This window comes from Mesoplodon mirus (genome assembly GCF_964341445.2).
Source record: "Mesoplodon mirus genome assembly, chromosome: 15".
Classification (NCBI taxonomy): domain Eukaryota; kingdom Metazoa; phylum Chordata; class Mammalia; order Artiodactyla; family Ziphiidae; genus Mesoplodon; species Mesoplodon mirus.
Genome location: NC_138991.1, coordinates 14,872,192 through 14,892,653, shown reverse-complemented (window position 1 = coordinate 14,892,653; position 20,462 = coordinate 14,872,192). Strand labels below are relative to the sequence as shown.

The 20,462-nt window shown below is 54.3% G+C and overlaps 1 protein-coding gene across 2 annotated transcripts; it reads left to right on the top strand.

Moving 5' to 3' along the window:
• Positions 1–8,504: 8,504 nt before the first annotated feature.
• Positions 8,505–20,414, top strand: PCIF1 (phosphorylated CTD interacting factor 1). 2 transcript variants are annotated; one of them, XM_082644319.1, is made up of 17 exons: positions 8,505–9,226; positions 10,963–11,229; positions 12,487–12,629; positions 12,720–12,844; positions 14,109–14,246; positions 14,424–14,554; positions 14,669–14,823; positions 15,501–15,648; positions 15,743–15,826; positions 16,084–16,183; positions 17,261–17,423; positions 18,133–18,305; positions 18,449–18,535; positions 18,621–18,805; positions 19,429–19,522; positions 19,615–19,790; positions 19,869–20,414. In XM_082644319.1, exons 3-17 carry the CDS (start codon positions 12,506–12,508, stop codon positions 20,098–20,100), a joined length of 2,115 nt encoding a protein of 704 aa, XP_082500445.1. In that variant the 5' UTR covers positions 8,505–9,226; positions 10,963–11,229; positions 12,487–12,505; the 3' UTR covers positions 20,101–20,414. The 2 variants fall into 2 exon arrangements, with proteins under 2 accessions (XP_082500445.1, XP_082500446.1); XM_082644320.1 differs by lacking the exon at positions 8,505–9,226 and having other exon boundaries at positions 10,970–11,130.
• Positions 20,415–20,462: the final 48 nt, after the last annotated feature.

The following is a 20,462-nucleotide window of genomic DNA, read 5'->3' as shown; positions in this document are numbered from 1 at the left end:
GTTCTATCCCTGGTCAGGGCGCAGCCAAAACAAAAAACCCAGGCGTCATCCTTGCCTCCTTTGTTTCCCCTCCTACCCCATGTCAGCAAGTCCTGGTGTCTCTAACTTCAAAAGGTGTCCCGCATCTACACACATCTCTCCATTTGCACCAACACCAGTCCAAGCTGTTTTCCTCTTTTCTCTGGACAACTCGCCTCATCTCCCCCCACCTCACTGTTGCTCCTATAGGTCTACTTTCCCTGCACCAACCAAAGTGATCTTTAAAAAGTAGAAGTCGGGGCTTCCCTGGTGGCTTAGTGGTTAAGAATCCGCCTGCCAATGCAGGGGACACGGGTTCGAGCCCTGGTCCAGGAAGATCCTGCATGCCGCGGAGCAACTAAGCCCGTGCGCCACAACTACTGAGCCTGCGCTCTAGAGCCCGTGAGCCACAACTACTGAGCCCCCGTGCCACAACTACTGAAGCCCGCGTGCCTAGAGCCGGTGCTCTGCAACAAGAGAAGCCACCGCAGTGAGAAGCTCATGCACTGCAGTGAAGAGTAGCCCCTGCTCTCTGCAACTAGAGAAAGCTGTGCGCAGCAACGAAGACCCAATGTAGCCAAAAAATAATTAATTAATTAATTAATTAATTTTTAAAAAAGTAGAAATCCGTAGCATGTTACTATCCTGCTCAAACCCCTCCTCCATTCACTCCCCAGTGCATGCAAGATAAAACTCGGACTCTGGCCATGACCCCCCAAAAACCCTAGGTGATCTAGCTCTTGCCTACCTTCCTCTCCAACTCCACCTTCTACCACTGTTTGGAACACACCAAACCCACGCAGTCTCAAGCTTTCCACAAACTCTTCCCTCTACCAGAAACATCTTTGTACACAGACCTTTGCATGACTAGCTTCCTTCGCTGACTCAGATCTCTACTCAAATGCCACCCCCACTGAGAGGCCCCCTCCCCATCATTACCTGTCCTTCTGTTTAATTCTTTATTGTCTGTTTCTTCCAGGAGACTGTCAGCTCCATGGGGGTAGGAGCCTGACACTTATTCATAGCTGTATCCCTAGTGCCCAGGGTCTGGTACCTGGAAAGTGGGCGGTTATTATCATCTGCAGACCCTCCAAAAGGAGGAGATTTTATCACCGATTGTGTAGCCCTGGCCTAATTCCCCCCTGAGCCTCTAAGCTCCCTGTGCTTCCTGCTGGCACCACCAACCTCCTTGCATTTCCCCGGGGTTATCTGGAGCTGGTCTGCAGCCAGAAATGTCATATTTTCTTAATCTCTTGAGAGGCCTGAACAATCCCTAAAGTCGTGGGAGGTGACCCATTAGGATCTCATCTGGCTGCACAGAAATCTGGACCCCTGGACCCAACCCACTCCCAGGCCCCTTCACCTCACATTCCAACAACCCATCTGCTCTGGGACTGCACATGCCTTCTTGAGAGGTTTCTTGTTTCTCATCCCCAAGCCCCTCTATTTCTTGGTGTGGGAGGGGCTGCTGGCCAGCTTGAGCTCCCTCTCGGTGAAGTCAGACAGAACTTCAGGCCGAAAACTAGATCACTGGTTCTCAACCCATTTGCACATTAGTAGCTTTTCAAGTAGGGAGGTTTCTGCTTTGTTTTGTTATGTTTTGAATACATATGCCTGGGCCGCAACCCACAAGATTCTGATTTAGCTGGTCTGGGATGGAGCCAGGGCATCCATGGGTGTTTTTTTGTTTTTGTTTTTTATTAAAGAGGTGGATTTTGTTTTAAATTAATTAATTTATTTATGGCTGCGTTGGGTCTTTGTTGCTGCGTGGGCTTTCTCTAGTTGTGGCGAGCGGGGGCTACCCTTTGTTGCAGTGCGCGGGCTTCTCATTGTGGTGGCTTCTCTTGTTGCGGAGCACGGGCTCTAGGCATGCGGGCTTCGGTAGTTGTGGCACACGGGTTCGGTAGTTGTGGCGCACGGGCTTAGTTGCTCCACGGCATGTGGGATCTTCCCGGAGCAGGGCTCGAACCCGTGTCCCCTACATTGGCAGGTGGATTCTTAACCACAGCGCCAGCAGGGAAGTCCCCGTGGGTGTTTTCAAGAAGTTCCTCAGGGCTTTCCTGGTGGCGCAGTGGTTGAGAGTCCGCCTGCTGATGCAGGGGACACGGGTTCGTGCCCCGGTCCGGGAAGATCCTACATGCCGTGTAGTGGCTGGGCCCGTGAGCCATGGCCGCTAAGCCTGTGTGTCCAGAGCCTGTGCTCCGCAACGAGAGAGGCCACAACAGTGAGAGGCCCGCGTACCGCAAAAAAATATTAATAATAAAAAATAAAAAAGTTCCTCAGCAGGGACTTCCCTGGTGGTCAGTGGTTAGGACTCCTCGCTTCCACTGCAAGGGACACGGGTTCGATCCCTGGTCGGGGAACTAAGATCCTGCAAGCCATGTGGCATGGTCAAAAGAAAAAATAATAGTAATAATAAAATTTAAAAAATAGTTCCTCAGCATGATATAATATAAAAGACTGACAATAATAAGTATTGGCGAGGACATGGAGAAATCAGAACCCTCATACTTTGCTGCTAGGGATATAAAATGGTGCAGCTGCTTTGGAAAACATTTGGCAGTTTCTTAGAAATTTAAACATAAATGTACTATATATACAACAATTCCACTTCTAGGCGTTCACTCAACAGAAAGGAAAACATATGTTCACACAACACCTGTACATGAATGTTCACAGAAGCACAATTCGTAATAGCCAAAAAGTGGAAACAATCCAAATGTCCATCAGCTGGTGAACAGATAAACAAAATGTGGTCTATCTGTACAAGGGAATACTGTTCAGAAATAAAAAAAGAATGAGCTACTGATAAATGCTAAAACCTGGATGAATCTCAAAAATATTCTGCAAAGTGAAAGAACCAAGACATAAAGGCTGCAGTTTGTATGATTTTTTTTTTTTTTTTGCCATGCCGCACAGCTATGCAGGATGCGGGATCTTAGTTCCCTGACCAGGGAACCCGGGTCGCCTGCAGCGGAAGCGCGGAGTCCTAACCACTGGACCACCAGGGAAGTCCCTGTATGATTCCATTTATATGAAAGGTCCAGAAAAAGTCAAATCTATGGAGGCAGAAAGCAGATTAGTGGTTACCTGGGACTGGGGCGTGGAAAGAGGGGTTGACTGCAAACAGGAACAAGAGATCTTTTGGCAGGAGATGTTCTGAGTTGTGATGGTTGCACAACTGTGTAAATTTACCAAAAACCACCGAATTGCTATTTGAAACAAATAAATCTCATGATATTTAAATTATACCCAAATAAAGGGTTGAGATCTCTGGGTTAGAAGCCAAGTGTTCTAGAAACCCCTCAGCTGGGGCCCAGGATCCGTTGGTGTCCTCCTCCTCCCCTCTCTAGGTCACTGTTTCCTCTGATCTCAGACTTTCAGGAAGTTGCCAGCTGACACCCTGGCTTGTTTTTGGAGAAGTCTGGGATTTAATTCTGTAGACTCAGCTCGTATGGGTGTAAACATCCTGGCTCTTGGCCAGGCTGCCCGAAGTAGAAAAATGGGCATCGGAGGGAGTGGGTGGGAGAGTGGAGGAGACCACCACAGGTGCCCCCCACCCCATCCTGAGATGACTGAAACACCACCTGGGGATGCTGGGCCCTAACCCAGAACAGGGACTGGATTTGGGTTCCAAGGCCCATTCACAGGCAGCGCTCAGACCGACTAGTTCTGCAAACATAACACACGTTTTCACACCTCCAGGCCTTGGCCATACCCTTCCCCCTTCCTTGCCCACCTGGAAAATCCTATTCTTCCAGCAAAATTCACCTCACTGTTATCTCTTCTGAAGCCTTCTCCTTTGCACACCTACTCCCCTGGTCGTCCCAGTAGAGTCCTTATCTCCCTGTAGCAGACGGTGTATTTATGTGTCTGCCTCCCCACTCCTCCGTGGGCTCCCTGAAGATGAAGAGCCTGTCTCAAGGTTCTGGGGCAGGCCTCAACACATATCGGGCAGTGAAGAAATGGAAGGGCGCCTCACGCCACATCAGACACTCTCTGGGCCATGGAGACCAGAGGAGGCGTCCCACTGCCCTCATCTATTCTTGGCTTAACTGGCTTCTCTCATCTGGTCCCAGAATGGCCAGAGAGCCACTCCCTGTGGAAACCACAGCTTGGGTGGCAGCCTGCTTCCAAAGCTTTCCTAGGGCCAGGCCCACTCGCCTTGGAAACTGCCTTAGTGATACTTCAACTGCAGAACAGGGTCTCGGGGCAGCTCAGGCTTGGCCTTGGTGGGGAGGAAAGCAACCTGGAAAAGGGTCATGTTGGAGCCTCCCTTCCCCAACTGCCAGGACCTCAGGGCTTAAAATGTATCGTTCTCTCTCAGCAGCTTCTTGCCGTAGTGGGAAAGAACAGGGAGGTGAAGGTATATGGCACCCCGAGCCTGTATGTTTATGTTTCCGCTTTAACATGGAGATGGCTTTGTCCTGATTTGAGGCCAGGGTCCTCAGAGGCCCTGACCTCAGAGGTCCATCAGGCTCCCGCTGATGCCAGAAACTCGGCCTCTATGCACCAGTTGAATCTTGGAGACAGAGTTTTGGGTGAAGTAGAAAAGAATAGCTTTATTGCTTTGCCAGGCAAAGGGGGAAACAGCGGGCTCATGCCCCTCAAAATTGTGTGTCCCAACCTGGGAGGATTTGGTGAGGAGTTTTTTATAGCAGTAGTTCAAGGGCAAGGTTGCTGATAAGGGTTAGGGTGCTTGCAGGGCCTGCACTCCTTTAATCCGGCCTCAGGTGGTCTCCTCCTAATGAACTTCTCTGGTTCCTTTAAACTGGAATGAAGAATCCTAACATCTTCCATTTGTTGGGGGTTTTAGTTCTGTAAAGACCTCAAAAATATTATGTGTATCCCTTGAGGTGGAACAAGGACCCTGCCCCAAGGCTGCACTATTGTTTCTTTCTTTTTCTTATTTTAATTAAAAAAATGTTTTTTTTAAAACATGTCAAACCTTTTATGTTTTTATAAATTTATTTATTTAGTTTATTTATTTTTGGCTGCATTGGGTCTTTGTTGCTGCGTGCAGGCTTTTTCTAGTCGCGGCAAACGGGGGCTACTCTTCGTTGTGGTGCACGCGCTTCTCATTGCGGTGGCTTCTCTTGTTGTGGAGCATGGGCTCTAGGCACGCGGGCTTCAGTAGTTGTGGCTCACGGGCTTAGTTGCTCCGCGGCATGTGGGATCTTCCCGGACCAGGGCTCGAGCCTGTGTCCCCTGCATTGGCAGGCAGATTCTTAACCACTGTGCCACCAGGGAAGCCTGATCACTAGTGTTTCTTGACTGCTCCTCCCTTGCCTCTGTATCCCCTCTCTTTCCTAATTAGCAACTGTTTAAAAAGCTTCTATGCTCAGGAGCCCCACAGGGTCCTGCTCGGTTTCACGTCCAGGACTGGCTCTGGAGGAGCTCTGCTTACCATCTCTCCCAACCCAGATCTGCTGTCTAGTGAGGCTTCTACAGAAAAGTTGATGGAGTGCTTGAAAGCCCCAGGATATTTGGTTGACCTGCTCAAACCCATCTTGGGAGTACAGGACCCCAGGCTGCTGGCAGGGGCTCTGCCACATTGTGCAACTCATGTTTTTCTTGGTGTCCCAAAGGGTGCTGCCTTGGTGTTCCCACCACAGAAACCAGAGCCTGGAATAGAGATGGGGATACCTGGAAAAGTCACTAAGACTTCAACCCAGTGTGGTCTGTCTGTGGTCAACAAATATTTACAGAGGCTTGGGCACAGCACTGGGTCTGGGGACTGCAGGGGTGACAAGCCCTGTCCCTGCCCTTAAGCAGTCCACAGCCTCGTGGACGGAGAAAATGGACAAACACTGAGCACAGGCCATTAGGGGAATACAGAAGAGGAGACCTGACTTAGCCTAGCCTGGGTTCAGGCAAGTTCAGGGAAGGCTGCCTGGTGGAGGCAACATCTCAGTTAAGATGAAGGCTGAATTAGGCAAAGGGGGAGGAAAAGTGAGAGCAAACAGCATGTGCAAAGGCCCAGGGTCAGGTGAGAACTTGGCACATTTAGGGAAATTATAAGGATCACTGGGACCAGATGAAGGAGAGATGGTTTGAAGGTCTGGACTGTGAATAACATGAATGTATGTAAAGTGCTTGGTGCAGCCCCTAGCAAACGCCCTGCCATAGTAGCTCTCATAACTATAGTCTTGGAAGCCAAGGTAAGGGTTTGGGACTTTGTTGTGCAGTCAGTGGGGAGGCATTCAAGGGTTTTAAGGCCAGGGTGACTTGGTCAGATTTGCAGTATGACCAGACTTAAAGAGATCCCCGTGACTGCATGGTGGATTATGGACCACGAGAGAAGCAAGGCTGGAGGATCAGAAGACCAGTTTGGGGACTGATCTCCAAACCAGTAGTAATTCAGAAGAGAGGTACAGGGTGGGGGCTCCCAATATCCCCCAACAGTGGAGTAGAGAAGTATACATTGGAAGACAGGATACAGCAATGAAAATTAACTATAGCTACATACAACAACTTAGATGGGTCTTACACGTGCAACGTTGAGCAAAAGAAGGCAAACGCATATAATTCCATTTATATGAAGTTTGAGGAACAGGTGAAATGAAGGGATAGTCTTTAGGGATGCGTGCTTAGGTGGTAAAACTATAAAAGCATGGAAGTGATTATCGCAAAAGTAGTGGGAACAGTGATTACCCTGTGCTTCGCAATATCTTGACCTGAGTGATATTTACCACTTTCACTCTGTGACAGATCATCTACCTTTCTGTTTTGTGTGCCTTCCTGCATGTATACTATTTTTTTAAAAATATTTTTTATTTATTTGGCTGTACCAGGTCTTAGTTGCGGCATGAGGGATCTAGTTCCCTGACCAGGGATTGAACCCCGGGCCCCCTGCAGTGAGAGATGCACAGTCTTAATGACTGGACCACCAGGGAAGTCCTTATGTGTACTGTTCTTCACAAGAAAAAGATTTTTAAAATAATGGGGCTTGCTCTACGTAGTAGAGATGATAGACAGAAGGGATGAGGATATAATGGGAAGAACAAGTTTGGGGAGGCAAAGAAAGTGAAGAGCAGTGTTTAACACTCTGAGGTAGAGAAACCTACAAGATGTTGAAGTGGAAATGTCCAGGACCACTATGTGAGCTCAGACAAGTCGCTTGCCCCGAGTCCAGATTCCCTTCTCCACAAGAGAGAGAAGCAGTGTGGTTTTAAGGAATCAGCCTTAGGCTTTGGTGTTAAGAACCCTGAGCTTAAAATCCCAGTTCTCTTACTTCACGGCTGTGAACCTGGACAATCACTTCACCCCTGCCCCCTCCCCCAGCTTCAGTTTCCTCATGTGTAGATTTGATTTAATCTTTTCTACTCTCAGGGTTCTTGCAGAGGACTACAGGGTAAAACAGGATAGGCACTCCGGAAGTTTGATGCTTTGATAATTAAGAGAATCTGAACAAGGAATGAAAAAATACGTTGAGAACATGAAGGCACGAACATGTAACCATCACTATATGATTTTTACACTCCAGTGTTAATAAGAACTAGCTGGTGAGCTTGTAAAGCTGGGCATTCTGTAAGTCTAGGGTGACCATATAATTTATTGTCCAAACCAGGGCCCTTTTGAGAAAGGAAGCCATTTTAATAATTATGCCAGGACAACAGACATAAATCAAGACTGTCCCAGGCAAAGCAGGACATGTCGTTCCCCTGTCTGAGGTGGGGACCCAGCATCTGATTGCCTGTCAAGCCTCTCAGGTGAACTGTACGCACTGTGAGCGCAGGATCGTGGCACCTGCTATGCCTACAAGGAGCTGGTTTCTTTCCAGAGGTCTCAGATCTACGTGGAGCAAGCCTCAAACCCCGTGAGGCGATAAGAGCTAACATCTGTTAGTGTCAGTTGCTGTGCTGAGTACTTCCACAGGCACCATCCCAGTTAATTCTCACCAAACCTTGATGAGGTAGGCAGCCTTATCCTCCATTAGAGGAAACTAAACCTTAAAGAGGGTAAGCAACTCCTTCAAGGCCACACATCTACATCTAGGGTGGAGGAGGCGTTTGAACCCAGTCAGACTGATGGGAACCCTAGTTCTTAATTACTGTTCGCACTACTGCCTCGGGTTTGCTGGCACCCCCCCAACCCCACCAAGCTGCTGGGACCAGGCACCACGGACAGGAGCGGCGGCCCAGCTGGGGTATCTGCAGCCTCAGGCTCTACGTGGGAAGCGCAAGTCGAACAGCAGGTGGCAAGCCTGTCTTCCTAAGCTATCACTGGGAGGTCGGCTTACTGGGGAGGCCAGAGGGAGGTGGAGCTAGTGAGTTGCCTGCTCGCCCCTACCAAAGAATCCTGCGGGCAGCCAGGCATGAAGGACCTGGCGACTGCCATTCTCCTGCTGGGTTAACTTTTGTGGCCGGCCTGAGGTCTCAGTGAGGTTTTGCACTGCAACTAGCAACCACTGATATCAGTGTTGGAAAGCCCTCTGATGCATTTAGTTTATAATTTCCCAACTTTGCCAAAAGCCATCTTTATTATATCTCTCTCAGGGCTATTTTGAGTTTCTTCTACTCAGGGGCTCTTAGAACTTATGCAGCCTCATTAGGGGAGAAAGTTCGATGTGCATGCAGCCTGCATATAGGAAATGGCTGGAAAACATTCTGGACAATAGTCCAAAGACGACAAGCGACTGCCCGGAAGTGGCGGAGCCGCGCCGCAGCCAAGACCCAGGTCCTCAGTACGTCCAGAGATTACGTCACCAGGGCTCCGCCCCCAGGTGGGCGTCTGAGCCCAGCCCCCGCAGGTTCCAAACCCGCTCCGCGCCCCCTGGTGCGCATACTCAGCCCGACTGCCAGCGCACCGCCCACCGAGGTCCTGTGGTCCCAGCGGGTGTGCTTGCGGGGGAAACTGAGGCAGGAAGCGTGCTTGTGGGTTCATTCCTGCCTCAGTCCACACCCCAGGGCCCGCAAAGCTGCCTCCCGCTCCTTAGACCCGCATGGAACAGCAGGGAAGGACGGCGGGAAGGGGAGGGGGCCCACAGCAAGCGAGGTCTAAAGAGTCGGCCTGTCCTGCCACACTCAAGATGGCGGCGCGGCAGCGGCGAGGTCCCTCAGAGGCGGTACCAGCGCATGCGCAGCGCGGAGTCCCGGCCCGGGACACAAGATGGCGGCAGCGGCGTTGGGGAGGGCGAGGCGGAGGCGGCAAAACGGGCGGTCGAGCAGAACGTGTAGCCGCGTCCCCTCGAGTCCGCTGCGGGCAGGTAAGAGCCCCAGGAAGCCATAGTCCCGCCGCGAGCCGCGCCAGGGTCCGGGGTCCGAAGCCAGGCGGTGGTGGCCCCTCCGGCGCTTTCCGCTCGAGGCTACCGCTTGCCCCGTCTCTGCCGCCGCCGCCATCTTAGGCCCACTGGTGGGCGGCCGGGCCGGTGACCTGGATGAGGGAGTTGGGTCCGGGGAGCGCGGGCGGACCGGTCTTTAGAGTCCCTCCGCCGCTGCCGCCGCCACCGCCTTTGTGTCGGTCTCCGACTCTGAGTCGCCTCAGCCCGGGGGCGGGAGCGCGCGGCGGGGCGGGGGGCGGAGCCCGGGAGATGGGCTGGCGCGCGCGCGCCAAACAGCCCGCCCCCGCTGGCGGGTAGGGGGAAGGTGCGCGCGCGGCGGGGGTTGGGCCCTCCCCTTCATCGCGCGCCCCCCGCGCCTGCGCACTTTGGAAGCCCTTCGACTGCTCCCTACTGGGCCGGAGTATTCTGATTGGTGCGTTACTGAAATGATCCCGCCCCCATCTTCCTCCAATCCTGGAGTCGGACTCTCTTCCTTCTGGTGGGTTCCTCTGGCTGGTTCTGGAGATACGCTTGATTATCCTTAAGCCGTTGGCCCCTTGTCGAGGTGCGGTATGCGTGGGGGCCGGGAAACCACAGGATAAAAACTTTTCCTTAGTAATAGCAGTTATCTCTTACTTGCAGAGGTAACATGCACTTAGTACAGTGTGCTAAGCTCTACGCATCGAGACCGTAGAGGTAGTAATTCTGGTTCTAAGTTGGAAAGTGGCAGAAGCTTCTGGAACCAGGGTCTGTCCAAACCCAGGGTTGGTGTTTTGGCCACCGACCTGCTGCATCCAGATACCTGGGAAATGAAAAAACTTTTTAATCATAAAAAAGTTGGTAAAGGTTTGAAGTGGTGTAAAGTGAGAAGATTAGTCACCCAGTCTCCCAATCCCACTCTTGGGCTGTGTTTTAAAAATACAGATTCTTGTGTATCTCCCCTCCCCATCTCTACGATGTGGAGTGAGGGACAGGAATCTGAGGGTTTTTTAAACAAGTTCCTTGGTGGGTCTGATGCACAGCTGGTTTTGGAAGCACTGCAGAGTCCCCATTTGGCCTCACTAAGCTGTGCTGCTTGTCCCTCCCGGCATAGTTCATCTACCTGGTGCATCAGTATCACACAGTATGTCTTGGGGAAAATATTTCAGTGAAGGTGAACACGCTGTGTTATATAATGCATTGGCATGGATTATTATTATTTTAAAAATTAAAGACCTGATTCAACGAAATGTGTTTTTTCCTCACTGTGGGTGGCTTGGGACCGTGCCCACTCCCAATCTGTGATACGTATGTTGTTCACTTTCGTCTTAGGGGTACTGTGGTTGGCCAGACCAGCTACGTAATTTGTGACATCAAATGTAGAAATGAAAACACAGGCCCCTTGTTAAAAGTTTATTAAAGATGTGAAGACCGTGACAGCAGAGCATTAAACGAGTCTCAGGGCCCTTTTCAACTCAGGGTCCCGTGGGACGGTGCAGGCTGCAAGTCCGTGAGTGTGAACCTGTTGGTTGGGAAGCTTGAGAAGTACCGTTTTCATCCCCTGAATCCCCAGATCTCCCAGAGTGTCCCGCCGTGTCCTGGGGGCTCCCGACGTGCTCTGTGTCATTGCCCCTCTTGTTGTTGTCCCTGTTCTGCAGCATTTCACAGGTCTGTGACTCTCTTTTCTTCTCTTTGCTCTGCAGTTGCTGATGCAAGGAATCCCCTGGGCTCCCGTCCACTCCACTGCTGACCAGCCCACACGCCTGCACTGCACGCTTTCCTGCAGGCCTCCCCACTGCCTCTGTGGGACCAGGGGGTCCATCTGGCCGGAGAAGAAAGCCCTCTCATGCTAGCGTTGCAGACCCCAGAGGGTGAGAGAAAGAGGGACCTTGTTCAGCCTTGAGACCTGTGGGTCCGCCCCGAGGCACCAGGAATTCCTCTTCCCCAGAGGACCAAGGCGGCTCCCCTTGGTCAGTGGTTCCAGACCCTTTTATCCTGGCCCCCTTTTGTTGTATGTGTGTTCTCTTGTTCCCTGCATTTTTATCTGCCAAACTGTACAGACGAAGTAACCGTTCATTTTCCCCTTTCCAAATTAACAAAGATGTCTGTGACTGGGTGTACAATAAAATCAACAAGCCAGTGATCACTACGATGTCGCCAACAACCGTCAGAGCTTCTGATTGTCATGAGATAATCAATGTGACCACAGTCACTTGATAAAATTTCAGCAGCAAAGATAACCAGTGTTTAAATGTGCCTTTGTGGTCTTTTTGTGGGTAAACGTTTGATTTCTTTTGGGTGTTGCGACATTGAAAACAACTTTAGGAGCACCAGGCTGATCTCAGTTGGCCCCCTAGGAGTCTGACAGCCAGGTGGGGAACCACTTTGGCCGTTGAGGCTTGTGCTGGGTGTGCTTTGGGTGGGGTAGTTAGGAAAACAGATCAGAAGGAGCTGACCTTCTTGCTGGTGTTTCAAGTGTATTTTCACCTGGGGATTATGAAGGACTGAACTCGGTATTCCTTCTCAGTCCTCATGGTTCTTCCTGCTCTGTAGTGTAGAACAAGACATCTAATTAGATGCCATGCCCCTTCCTGGGCTGTGTTCCAGTTAGATTTTACTGGATAGGAAAAGGAAAGAGGAGCAGTTGCTATTTCTTCTTATGGGAACAGCTTCTCAAGGGCAGACTCTGTTCTGTCTTGTCTGCCACTGTTGGTGCTTTGTAAACATTGGCAGAATGAATACAGCTCCTGCTGGGTCCAGGTACCATGGTGAGCACTGGAGAGAGCTGAACTGTACCCAGTACTGAGGCCTGGGAGTTCTGACAGTCTAATGGGGAGACAAGCCAAGTTAATGGACCAGACTATTTGAGTGCTACAATCCTACAATCCTAGGACTCTGATCACCTAGCCTGGGGAAGGGAGAGTCAAGGAAGGGTTCCTGGAGGATGTGGACCTAGTGGTAAGCCAGGCAGAGAAGCGGGGAAAGGGTATTCCAGGCCAAAAGAGCAACGGGAGTGCACCCATTTTACAGTTGAGGGAACTGCAACTTAGAGCTGAGGGCTCTTGTGGCACAAGGCTGGCTGTCCAGGAAGGGACTGGATTGGTTTCTCCACACGTGCAGGTGGTCACTGGGACCCTTGTGGATTGTAATTGGGGTGCAGTGCCGGGGGGTGGAACTGACCTCCATGCCCTGCTGGCCCTGACACCCTTCGGTCCTCTGTGTGGCAGGTCCGGTGTGGGTGCTGAGATGGCCAATGAGAATCACGGCAGCCCCCGGGAGGAAGCATCCTTGTTGAGTCACTCCCCAGGCACCTCCAATCAGAGCCAGCCCTGTTCTCCAAAGCCCGTCCGCCTGGTGCAGGACCTCCCAGGTACTGGCGAGGGGCAGTGGTTGGGCGGTGGGGTAGGAAGGGTGCCCGGGAGCAGTCTTGACCCTGGCTGGGCTCCATGCTTGCTTGCAGAGGAGCTGGTGCACGCCGGCTGGGAGAAGTGCTGGAGCAGAAGGGAGAACCGTCCCTACTACTTCAACCGATTCACCAACCAGTCCCTGTGGGAGATGCCCGTGCTGGGCCAGCACGATGTGATTGTGAGTGCCAGCCTCCGGCAGGGGTCTCGGCAGCTTCTGGCATCTGGGCCTTCCCCAAAAGTACCCTGAGCAGCTATTATGTACCTAGCCCTGTGTCAGGACCTGGGGACACAATGCCAAGCAAGACAGACACAATCCTGCCCTCATGGAACCTATACTCCAGTAGGAGAGACTGTCTGACACCTAGAAAGATGATCATAGTGTACGATGCTGAACTCGTACTGCGTGTTGGGCACTGTGCCTGTGATGTGGTGGTTAACAAGGTAGACCTGGCCCTGCCCCCTCACGCTCAGGGGACACACAGTCTCCTGGAGGGGCCAGGAGGGTGACAGTGTAGCGCCTGCTTGAAGAATTGTGTCAGAGTACAGCCGGGATTCTTAGCGGGTGTGGGGAAGGGAAGGGGACAGGGAAGGCTTCTCTGTGAACCAGCGTTTAAGGTGAGAAGGTAGGCTGAGTGAAGTAGGAAGCGGTGAGCGCTGTCTGGGAACTGGAACGTCCACGTGACAGGGAGGTGGGGGCGTGGGCTGTCTGGCGGGAATGTGGGCTTTTGGATCGCTGTCAGTTGGGGCAGACTTTCGTAGCACGATCCACCCCCATGTTGCAGATGAAGACACAGGCTCAGAGAGGGGAAGCGACTGGCCCAAGACTTCAAGCCAGTAAGAGGCAGGGCAGGACTCGCCCCTGAGGGACTTCAGGGCCAGGCCCTGCTGCCCACCGTCACACGCATGCCCTCAGTGTCTCCAAAAGACTTCCCAGAGTCTCTTGAGTTTTCCCTTTATTCCTAATTTTCATTCTAGTTCTTTTTTCTTTTTTCTGGCCACTCTGAGCAGCTTGCGGGATCTTTAGTTCCCCCACCAGGGGTTGAACCTGCGCCCTCAGCAGTGAAAGCTCGGAGTCCTAACCACCGGACTGCCAGGGGAGTCCCCCATTCTGGTTCTTAAGGAAAAGCAGCTAACATGTACTGGGCACTGATCCCATGCCAGACGTCATGTTAAACTGGTCCTTTAATCACCTTTTCAGTGGTGAGGTCGGGCTCAGCCTGGCTGTTCCGAAGGGGAGGGAATTAGGAAGGGGAGGCCCTCCCCCGGGGCACGCGGTCCCCAGGAGCAGGCAGGACTGGACCCGAGCGGCCCTCCCCCGGGGCGCGGCCCGCCCGCGTCCCAGCCCCTAGGCTCTGCTCCAAGGGGTGGGAGCGGGGGCGGGAGGCGGCAGGACTCCTAAGCCGCTGGCCCTGGTTGCATCTCTGCTGGTCTCCCTCCACCAGTCGGACCCTTTGGGGCTGAATGCGACCCCCCTGCCCCAAGACTCAAGCTTGGTGGAAACCCCCCCGCCTGAGAACAAGCCCCGAAAGCGGCAGCTCTCGGAAGAACAGCCCAGCGGCAATGGCGTGAAGAAGCCCAAGGTGAGTGTGTGTGGACTCAGGAGCTGGCTGGGCCGTGGCAGCCCAGTCAGGTCCCCTGTGAGCGCTGGGCATCGGCAGACTGGTCAGGAGGGGGCCCGGGGCGCAGCTCACCAGGTGCACACGGCGTCGGAGCGTGGGCCGGCTCTCCTGACCTGATGCCTTTGACTCTTGCTCCAGATTGAAATCCCTGTGACACCCACGGGCCCGTCAGTGCCCAGCTCCCCCAGCGTCCCAGGAACCCCAACCCTGAAGATTTGGGGGACATCCCCTGAAGATAAACAGCAGGCAGCTCTCCTCCGACCCACTGAGTGAGTCCCTGCTGATTGGCTTGGGAGCGCCGACCACTGATGGTCGGCCTGCCTGGGACTGTGGGGTGGCAGGCAGGGCATCCCTTTCCTCATTGCTCCCGTCTGTGCCCCAAGGGTGTACTGGGATCTCGACATTCAGACCAACGCTGTCATCAAGCACCGGGGGCCGTCAGAGGTGCTGCCTCCACATCCCGAGGTGGAGCTGCTCCGTTCCCAGCTCATCCTGAAGCTTCGCCAGCACTACCGGGAACTGTGCCAGCAGCGAGAGGGTAACTGCCTCCTGGGCCCCAGCCTCCTTTGCTTCCATCCACCATTAGCAAGAGCTGGGGCTTGGCCCGTGGGGCTCGGGGAATGGCACAGTGGAGCCCAGTGGTTGAGCGTGTGCCGTGGAGGGGTCCCGGCTCCACTAACCACTGGCTCTGTGACCTCGGGTTTATCGATTAACTTCTCTGCCCTTGAGTTGCCTCATCTGTAAGATAGCGACAGTAACAGTGCCTACGTAAAGGGTGGCTGGGATCAGTAACGCGAAAACAAAAGCAGTCGTTAACAACGCTTCCAGTGCTCAGTGTCTGCCAGGCACTGTTCGAAGCCTTTTATGTATCTGTAAAAGGGCATAAAAACCCGAGCACCCATACCTCACCCTTGTAGGGTTACTACAAGGAGTAACTGCGTAACAAACTAGCTTTTATTAATTAGTAGATAGCCTGCTTAACTTGGCTGAAATGTAGAATCCATCCCTCCCCTCTTTGTTACCCTTTGTAACACCCTTTATAAAACGAGCAGTTCTCAGGGTACTCTGGGAAATGTTGCCTAGGACTAAGCTCCTGACGTAACGGGCCGTCTTGTTTACTGTTGCGCCTCCAGTGCCCACGCCGTGCCTCCTGTGCTGGCTGGCGTGGAGCCCACTGACTGAATCCAGACCTTCATCAGCTCTCCCGTCCCACAGGCATCGAGCCCCCCCGGGAATCCTTCAACCGCTGGATGTTGGAGCGCAAGGTCGTGGACAAAGGCTCTGATCCCCTGTTGCCGAGCAACTGCGAACCGGTCGTGTCACCTTCCATGTTTCGCGAAATCATGAATGACATTCCCATCAGGTACAGCCCTGCAGCTGGGGCCGACCCCGGCAACTTGGTTTGTGTGCCCAGGCCGGTAGGGAAGGGCTCTAAGTCTGCCTACTCTCTAACCCAGGTTATCCCGAATCAAGTTCCGGGAGGAAGCCAAGCGTCTGCTCTTCAAATACGCGGAGGCTGCCAGGCGGCTCATCGAGTCCAGGTTTGGCTCTGTCTCGTGACCCTGGCACAAGGGGGCTCTGACCAGAGTGGGGGAGGGCACAGGCCATTTGGCCCACTCTTAGGGCCCTGTCCTTGCTCTTGGTGGCAGGAGTGGGGCCAGCTCCCAAAGGCAGAACAAGGGTCATGATGTCAGCCTGGGTGTTGATGCCCAAATGCCAGTGGAAATAGGATGGGAGGAGGAGGGAGGGTGGAGCAGACGCTTAACAGCCGGCCCCTTTATGTACCCTCAACTGGCAGGAGTGCATCTCCCGACAGCAGGAAGGTGGTCAAGTGGAACGTGGAGGATACCTTCAGCTGGCTGCGGAAGGACCACTCCGCCTCCAAGGAGGACTATATGGTGAGTGGCCCCAGCCGGAAGGCCAGTGGTGGGAAGGCTCTGTGGCCACTGTCTCCGAGAAGCCCACTCTGCCTGCTGAGGCTGGGCGGGCCCCACGGCAGCCTTCTGTGCAGTACAGCGCACCTTTGACAGTCATCAGCCCCCAAACTCACGTCTGTGAAGATGTTCCTCTAGGCTCCTGGCTTTCTCCCAAAGAACATTTCCGTCCGCGTTCTTAATAGAATCCTGTGCTCGGCCACACACCATAAGTAGCTGCCTTTTCAACTTAGTGAATGTTCAACACCTCCCTTTAGATTTTTGGAAACAGATCGACAAACTGCCTTTTCTTGGGTGTGTGTGGCCCTATTTCAGTTAAGAGCTACCACCAGATTCAATCGCCCACTTTAATGTGTCCAAAACAATTCTGTTTTCTGGCCCAAACCCATCACTTTTTTAACTCTCCACCAGCACTAGCAATGGGCTTTCTTTTCAGGACCATTTTTCACAAGAGACAAGGTTTCGCACTTCACGATAGTAACTGTGTACTTGACACGTAGAGAGTGACAAAGGTAGGTGTACTCACTAGCCAGAGTGACTCATTTTCACCCATCACTTTGACACGTGCAATTCAGCATAATTACAAATGCCTACCAGTTAACCTTACAAATTGCTAAAAGCTCAAATTGCAAATCTGCAGTGACCAAAGAGCCCGTTTTACAATAGTCTTTCTCCCCATAGACTGCAAATGCCTTATAAGCAGGGATTGTGCCTGGTTTGTCTGTTTCCCCAGCAAGTATCAAGGGATTTGGCCCAGTGTAACCCCAACAATAAGTGCTGGCATTTATTGGACACTTACTGTATGCCAGGGGCTTGGCAAGCCCTTAATGGGAATGATCGCATTTAATATTCAAAGTGCCCTGTTAGGTAAGTATTTTGTGTTCCCTTAGCAGCTGAGGAATAAGATTCACAGATGCTGAGGGATTTGCCAAGTGACAGAGCTAGTTAGTAGCAGAGCCTGTTTCAGGACGAGGACTGTTGGAATCCAACAGCCCTCCCCAGCCAGCCCACCAGAGCCCTGATCAGGAGTGTCTCCTCCAGGATCGCCTGGAGCATCTACGGAGGCAGTGTGGCCCCCACGTCTCGGCCGCAGCCAAGGACTCCGTGGAGGGCATCTGCAGTAAGATCTACCACATCTCTCTGGAGTACGTCAAACGGATCCGAGAGAAGCACCTTGCCATTCTCAAGGAAAACAACATCCCAGGTAGGGCGCCCGGTGGCAAGGAGCCAGCTGTGACGCCATCAACTCAGTATCCCGGGCCCTGACTGAAGGGACAAGTGAGGCTGAGCCTCAAGGCCGCTGACTGGTTTGGGGAAGCCTGTTTCTCCCGGCAGTGCTTGGGGCGAGACCTGCTGTGACCTTCGGCTCTGGGGTTTTAGCACTCCTCTAGGAAACTGAGAAGGGATGAGAAAGGGAGAGCCGGAGGAGGGAGAGTGAGACAGGCCAGGGGTAAGTAGTTAGGTGGACCCGCTTTCACATCCGTTCTCTGCAAGCCTCACCGAGGTGTGTCACCTGGCTACAGGAGCATGTGAGGATTCCGTGGGAACTAAAGTGCTGGGCCCCAAAAGATCCCTAAATAAGGTATTGTGACTATGATGATGAAGGCAGTGCAGGTCTCATACTTCTGCCTGGCAGCAAACCCACAGCTTGCCTACCAGGCCCCAAGGCACGGTGGCCCGGGGGCCCGAGTCAGTACGGAGCGTGTTGACGTGGGCCACCGGTTCTTGCGCCTGCCAGTCGCCTAGCTGTTTCCTTAGTTACCGAACTGTCTGAGCTGCAGTTTGCTCCTCCACAGGGTGAGACTTACCGCCCTTGGTTGCTGGGATGCGCGTGTGAAGTGCCTGGCCCTCGGTAGGCACTGAGGCTGTCCAGGGTGAGAGTTGGCGGCCCCTAACTCTTCTCCTGCCCACAGAGGAGGTGGAGGCCCCTGAGGTGGAGCCCCGCCTGGTGTACTGCTACCCAGTACGGCTGGCTGTGTCTGCGCCTCCCATGCCCAGCGTGGAAATGCACGTGGAGAATAACGTGGTCTGCATCCGGTATAAGGGCGAGATGGTCAAGGTCAGCCGCAACTACTTCAGCAAGCTGGTAAGAGCTGGGGGATGGGGGAGGCAGGTGCCCCCAGGAGGGGGATGTGAGGGCTGATCTTTCTGGACCTGGAGTCCTCTGCAGGAGGCAGTGACGAGGGAGGGAAGGGCTGCTGCTGAAGCCCCCTGCTTTCTGTCCTACAGTGGCTCCTTTACCGCTACAGCTGCATCGACGATTCTGCCTTTGAGAGGTTCCTGCCCCGAGTCTGGTGTCTTCTCCGCCGGTACCAGGTACGGGCCTGGGGCAGCTGGAGTGGGGGCTTCTCTGGAGCGGGGGGAGGCTGCGCCCCAGAGGCTGAGCGCGGCTGCTCTGCAGATGATGTTCGGCGTGGGCCTCTACGAGGGGACAGGCCTGCAGGGGTCGCTGCCCGTGCACGTCTTCGAGGCCCTCCACCGACTTTTCGGCGTCAGCTTCGAGTGCTTTGCCTCACCCCTCAACTGCTACTTTCGCCAGTACTGCTCCGCCTTCCCCGACACGGACGGCTACTTCGGCTCCCGCGGGTGAGGGTCCGGGCCCGGTGGGTTCCCTATTGTCCAGGCAGCCATCCTCCAGAGCACAGAGCCCGCCTGGGTCCGCTGCTTCCCGAGGCTTGAGGGCTTTGGAGCTGGGCAGTCTTGGGTGGAATCCCTGCCCCCACCCCCTCACCAGCTGTGTGACCTTGGACATGTGGCTCAGTGTGGGGGAGCCTGTGCCACGCCCTCACCCAGCCTGTGGCTCTCAAGAGAATTAGCCCAGGTGTGGAGCAGCAGCGCCTGGTTCCGGGCACTGAGAGGAGTGAGAGGCGTGGCGGGGGCCTGGGGTGCGGGCGAGAGGGGAAGCTCAGCAGCAGGGGATTCCTGGGTGTGGCTCGTGCTGTGGGGGCACTGGGGTCAGAACTGGACTGGGGCTCCAGCTCCTCCACTAACCAGTTCAGTGGACTTGGGCCACCAAGCCTGAGCCTCTGTGTCCTCATCCATTCAACAGAGATGGCCATACCTTGTCCCAGAACAAATTAAGGGTGACTCTGGGTCTCTGGCCTGCCCAGAGCCATCTCTCCAACGTGGCTGCCTACACACGGGGGCAGCGTCTGTTGGTGGAGGGACTGGGTCCTGGTGGGACCTGAAATGCTCACCTCTGTCCCCAGGCCCTGCCTGGACTTCTCCCCGCTGAGTGGTTCCTTCGAGGCCAACCCTCCCTTCTGCGAGGAGCTCATGGACGCCATGGTCTCTCACTTCGAGGTGGGTGTGTCGCCATGGGTGGGGGGCGGCGAGCAAGATGGCCGGCCGCTGGAGGGCCGGGCCCTGATGGCCACCGTGGGCCCCTCCCACAGAAACTGCTCGAGAGCTCGCCAGAGCCTCTGTCCTTCGTCGTGTTCATCCCCGAGTGGCGGGAACCCCCGACCCCGGCGCTCACCCGCATGGAGCAGAACCGCTTCAAGCGCCACCAGCTGGTCCTGCCGGCCTTCGAGCACGAGTACCGCAGCGGCGCCCAGCACGTCTGCAAGAAGTGGGTGCTGGGCGGGCGGGGCAGGGGGGCTGGGCTGCCGGGCCGGGCCCCTCCCTGAGCCGCTGCCTCTGCCCGCAGGGAGGAAATGCACTACAAGGCCGTCCACAGCACGGCCGTGCTCTTCCTACAGAACGACCCTGGATTTGCCAAGTGGGGGCCGACACCCGAGCGGCTGCAGGAGTTGAGCGCCGCCTACCGGCAGTCGGGCCGCAGCCACGGTTCTGTCGGCTCGTCGTCGTCCTCCTCGGAGGCCAAGGACCGGGACTCAGGCCGCGAGCAGGGCCCCAGCCGGGAGCCTCACTCCACTTAACACATCCTGCGGGGGGGAGGAGCCCCAGGGTGCTGGTCTGGACTGCTGGCGCTCAGGCCTCTTGGGGCTGAGTGGCTCCCAGGACCCTCCTTCTGGGGTGGCGGCAGGACCCAGACTGCCAATGACATAGGAAGATGACAGCTCCGCCAGGGCTTCCCCTCCCTGCCCGCATCCCCCGAGCCTCCCACCTCAAAACTCACTCCAAGTCCCCTGTAAATAGGCCCCGTGCCTTCCCTTCCTTCCCCCGCCCCCATCGTGTTGCCACCTTATTTCATTTGTAAAAGGAAATACAGAACCACCTCCCCCCTCAAGAATGTGTGAGGGTCTTGAGGGCAGAGAAGGCTGAGGAACCTGGAGCAACT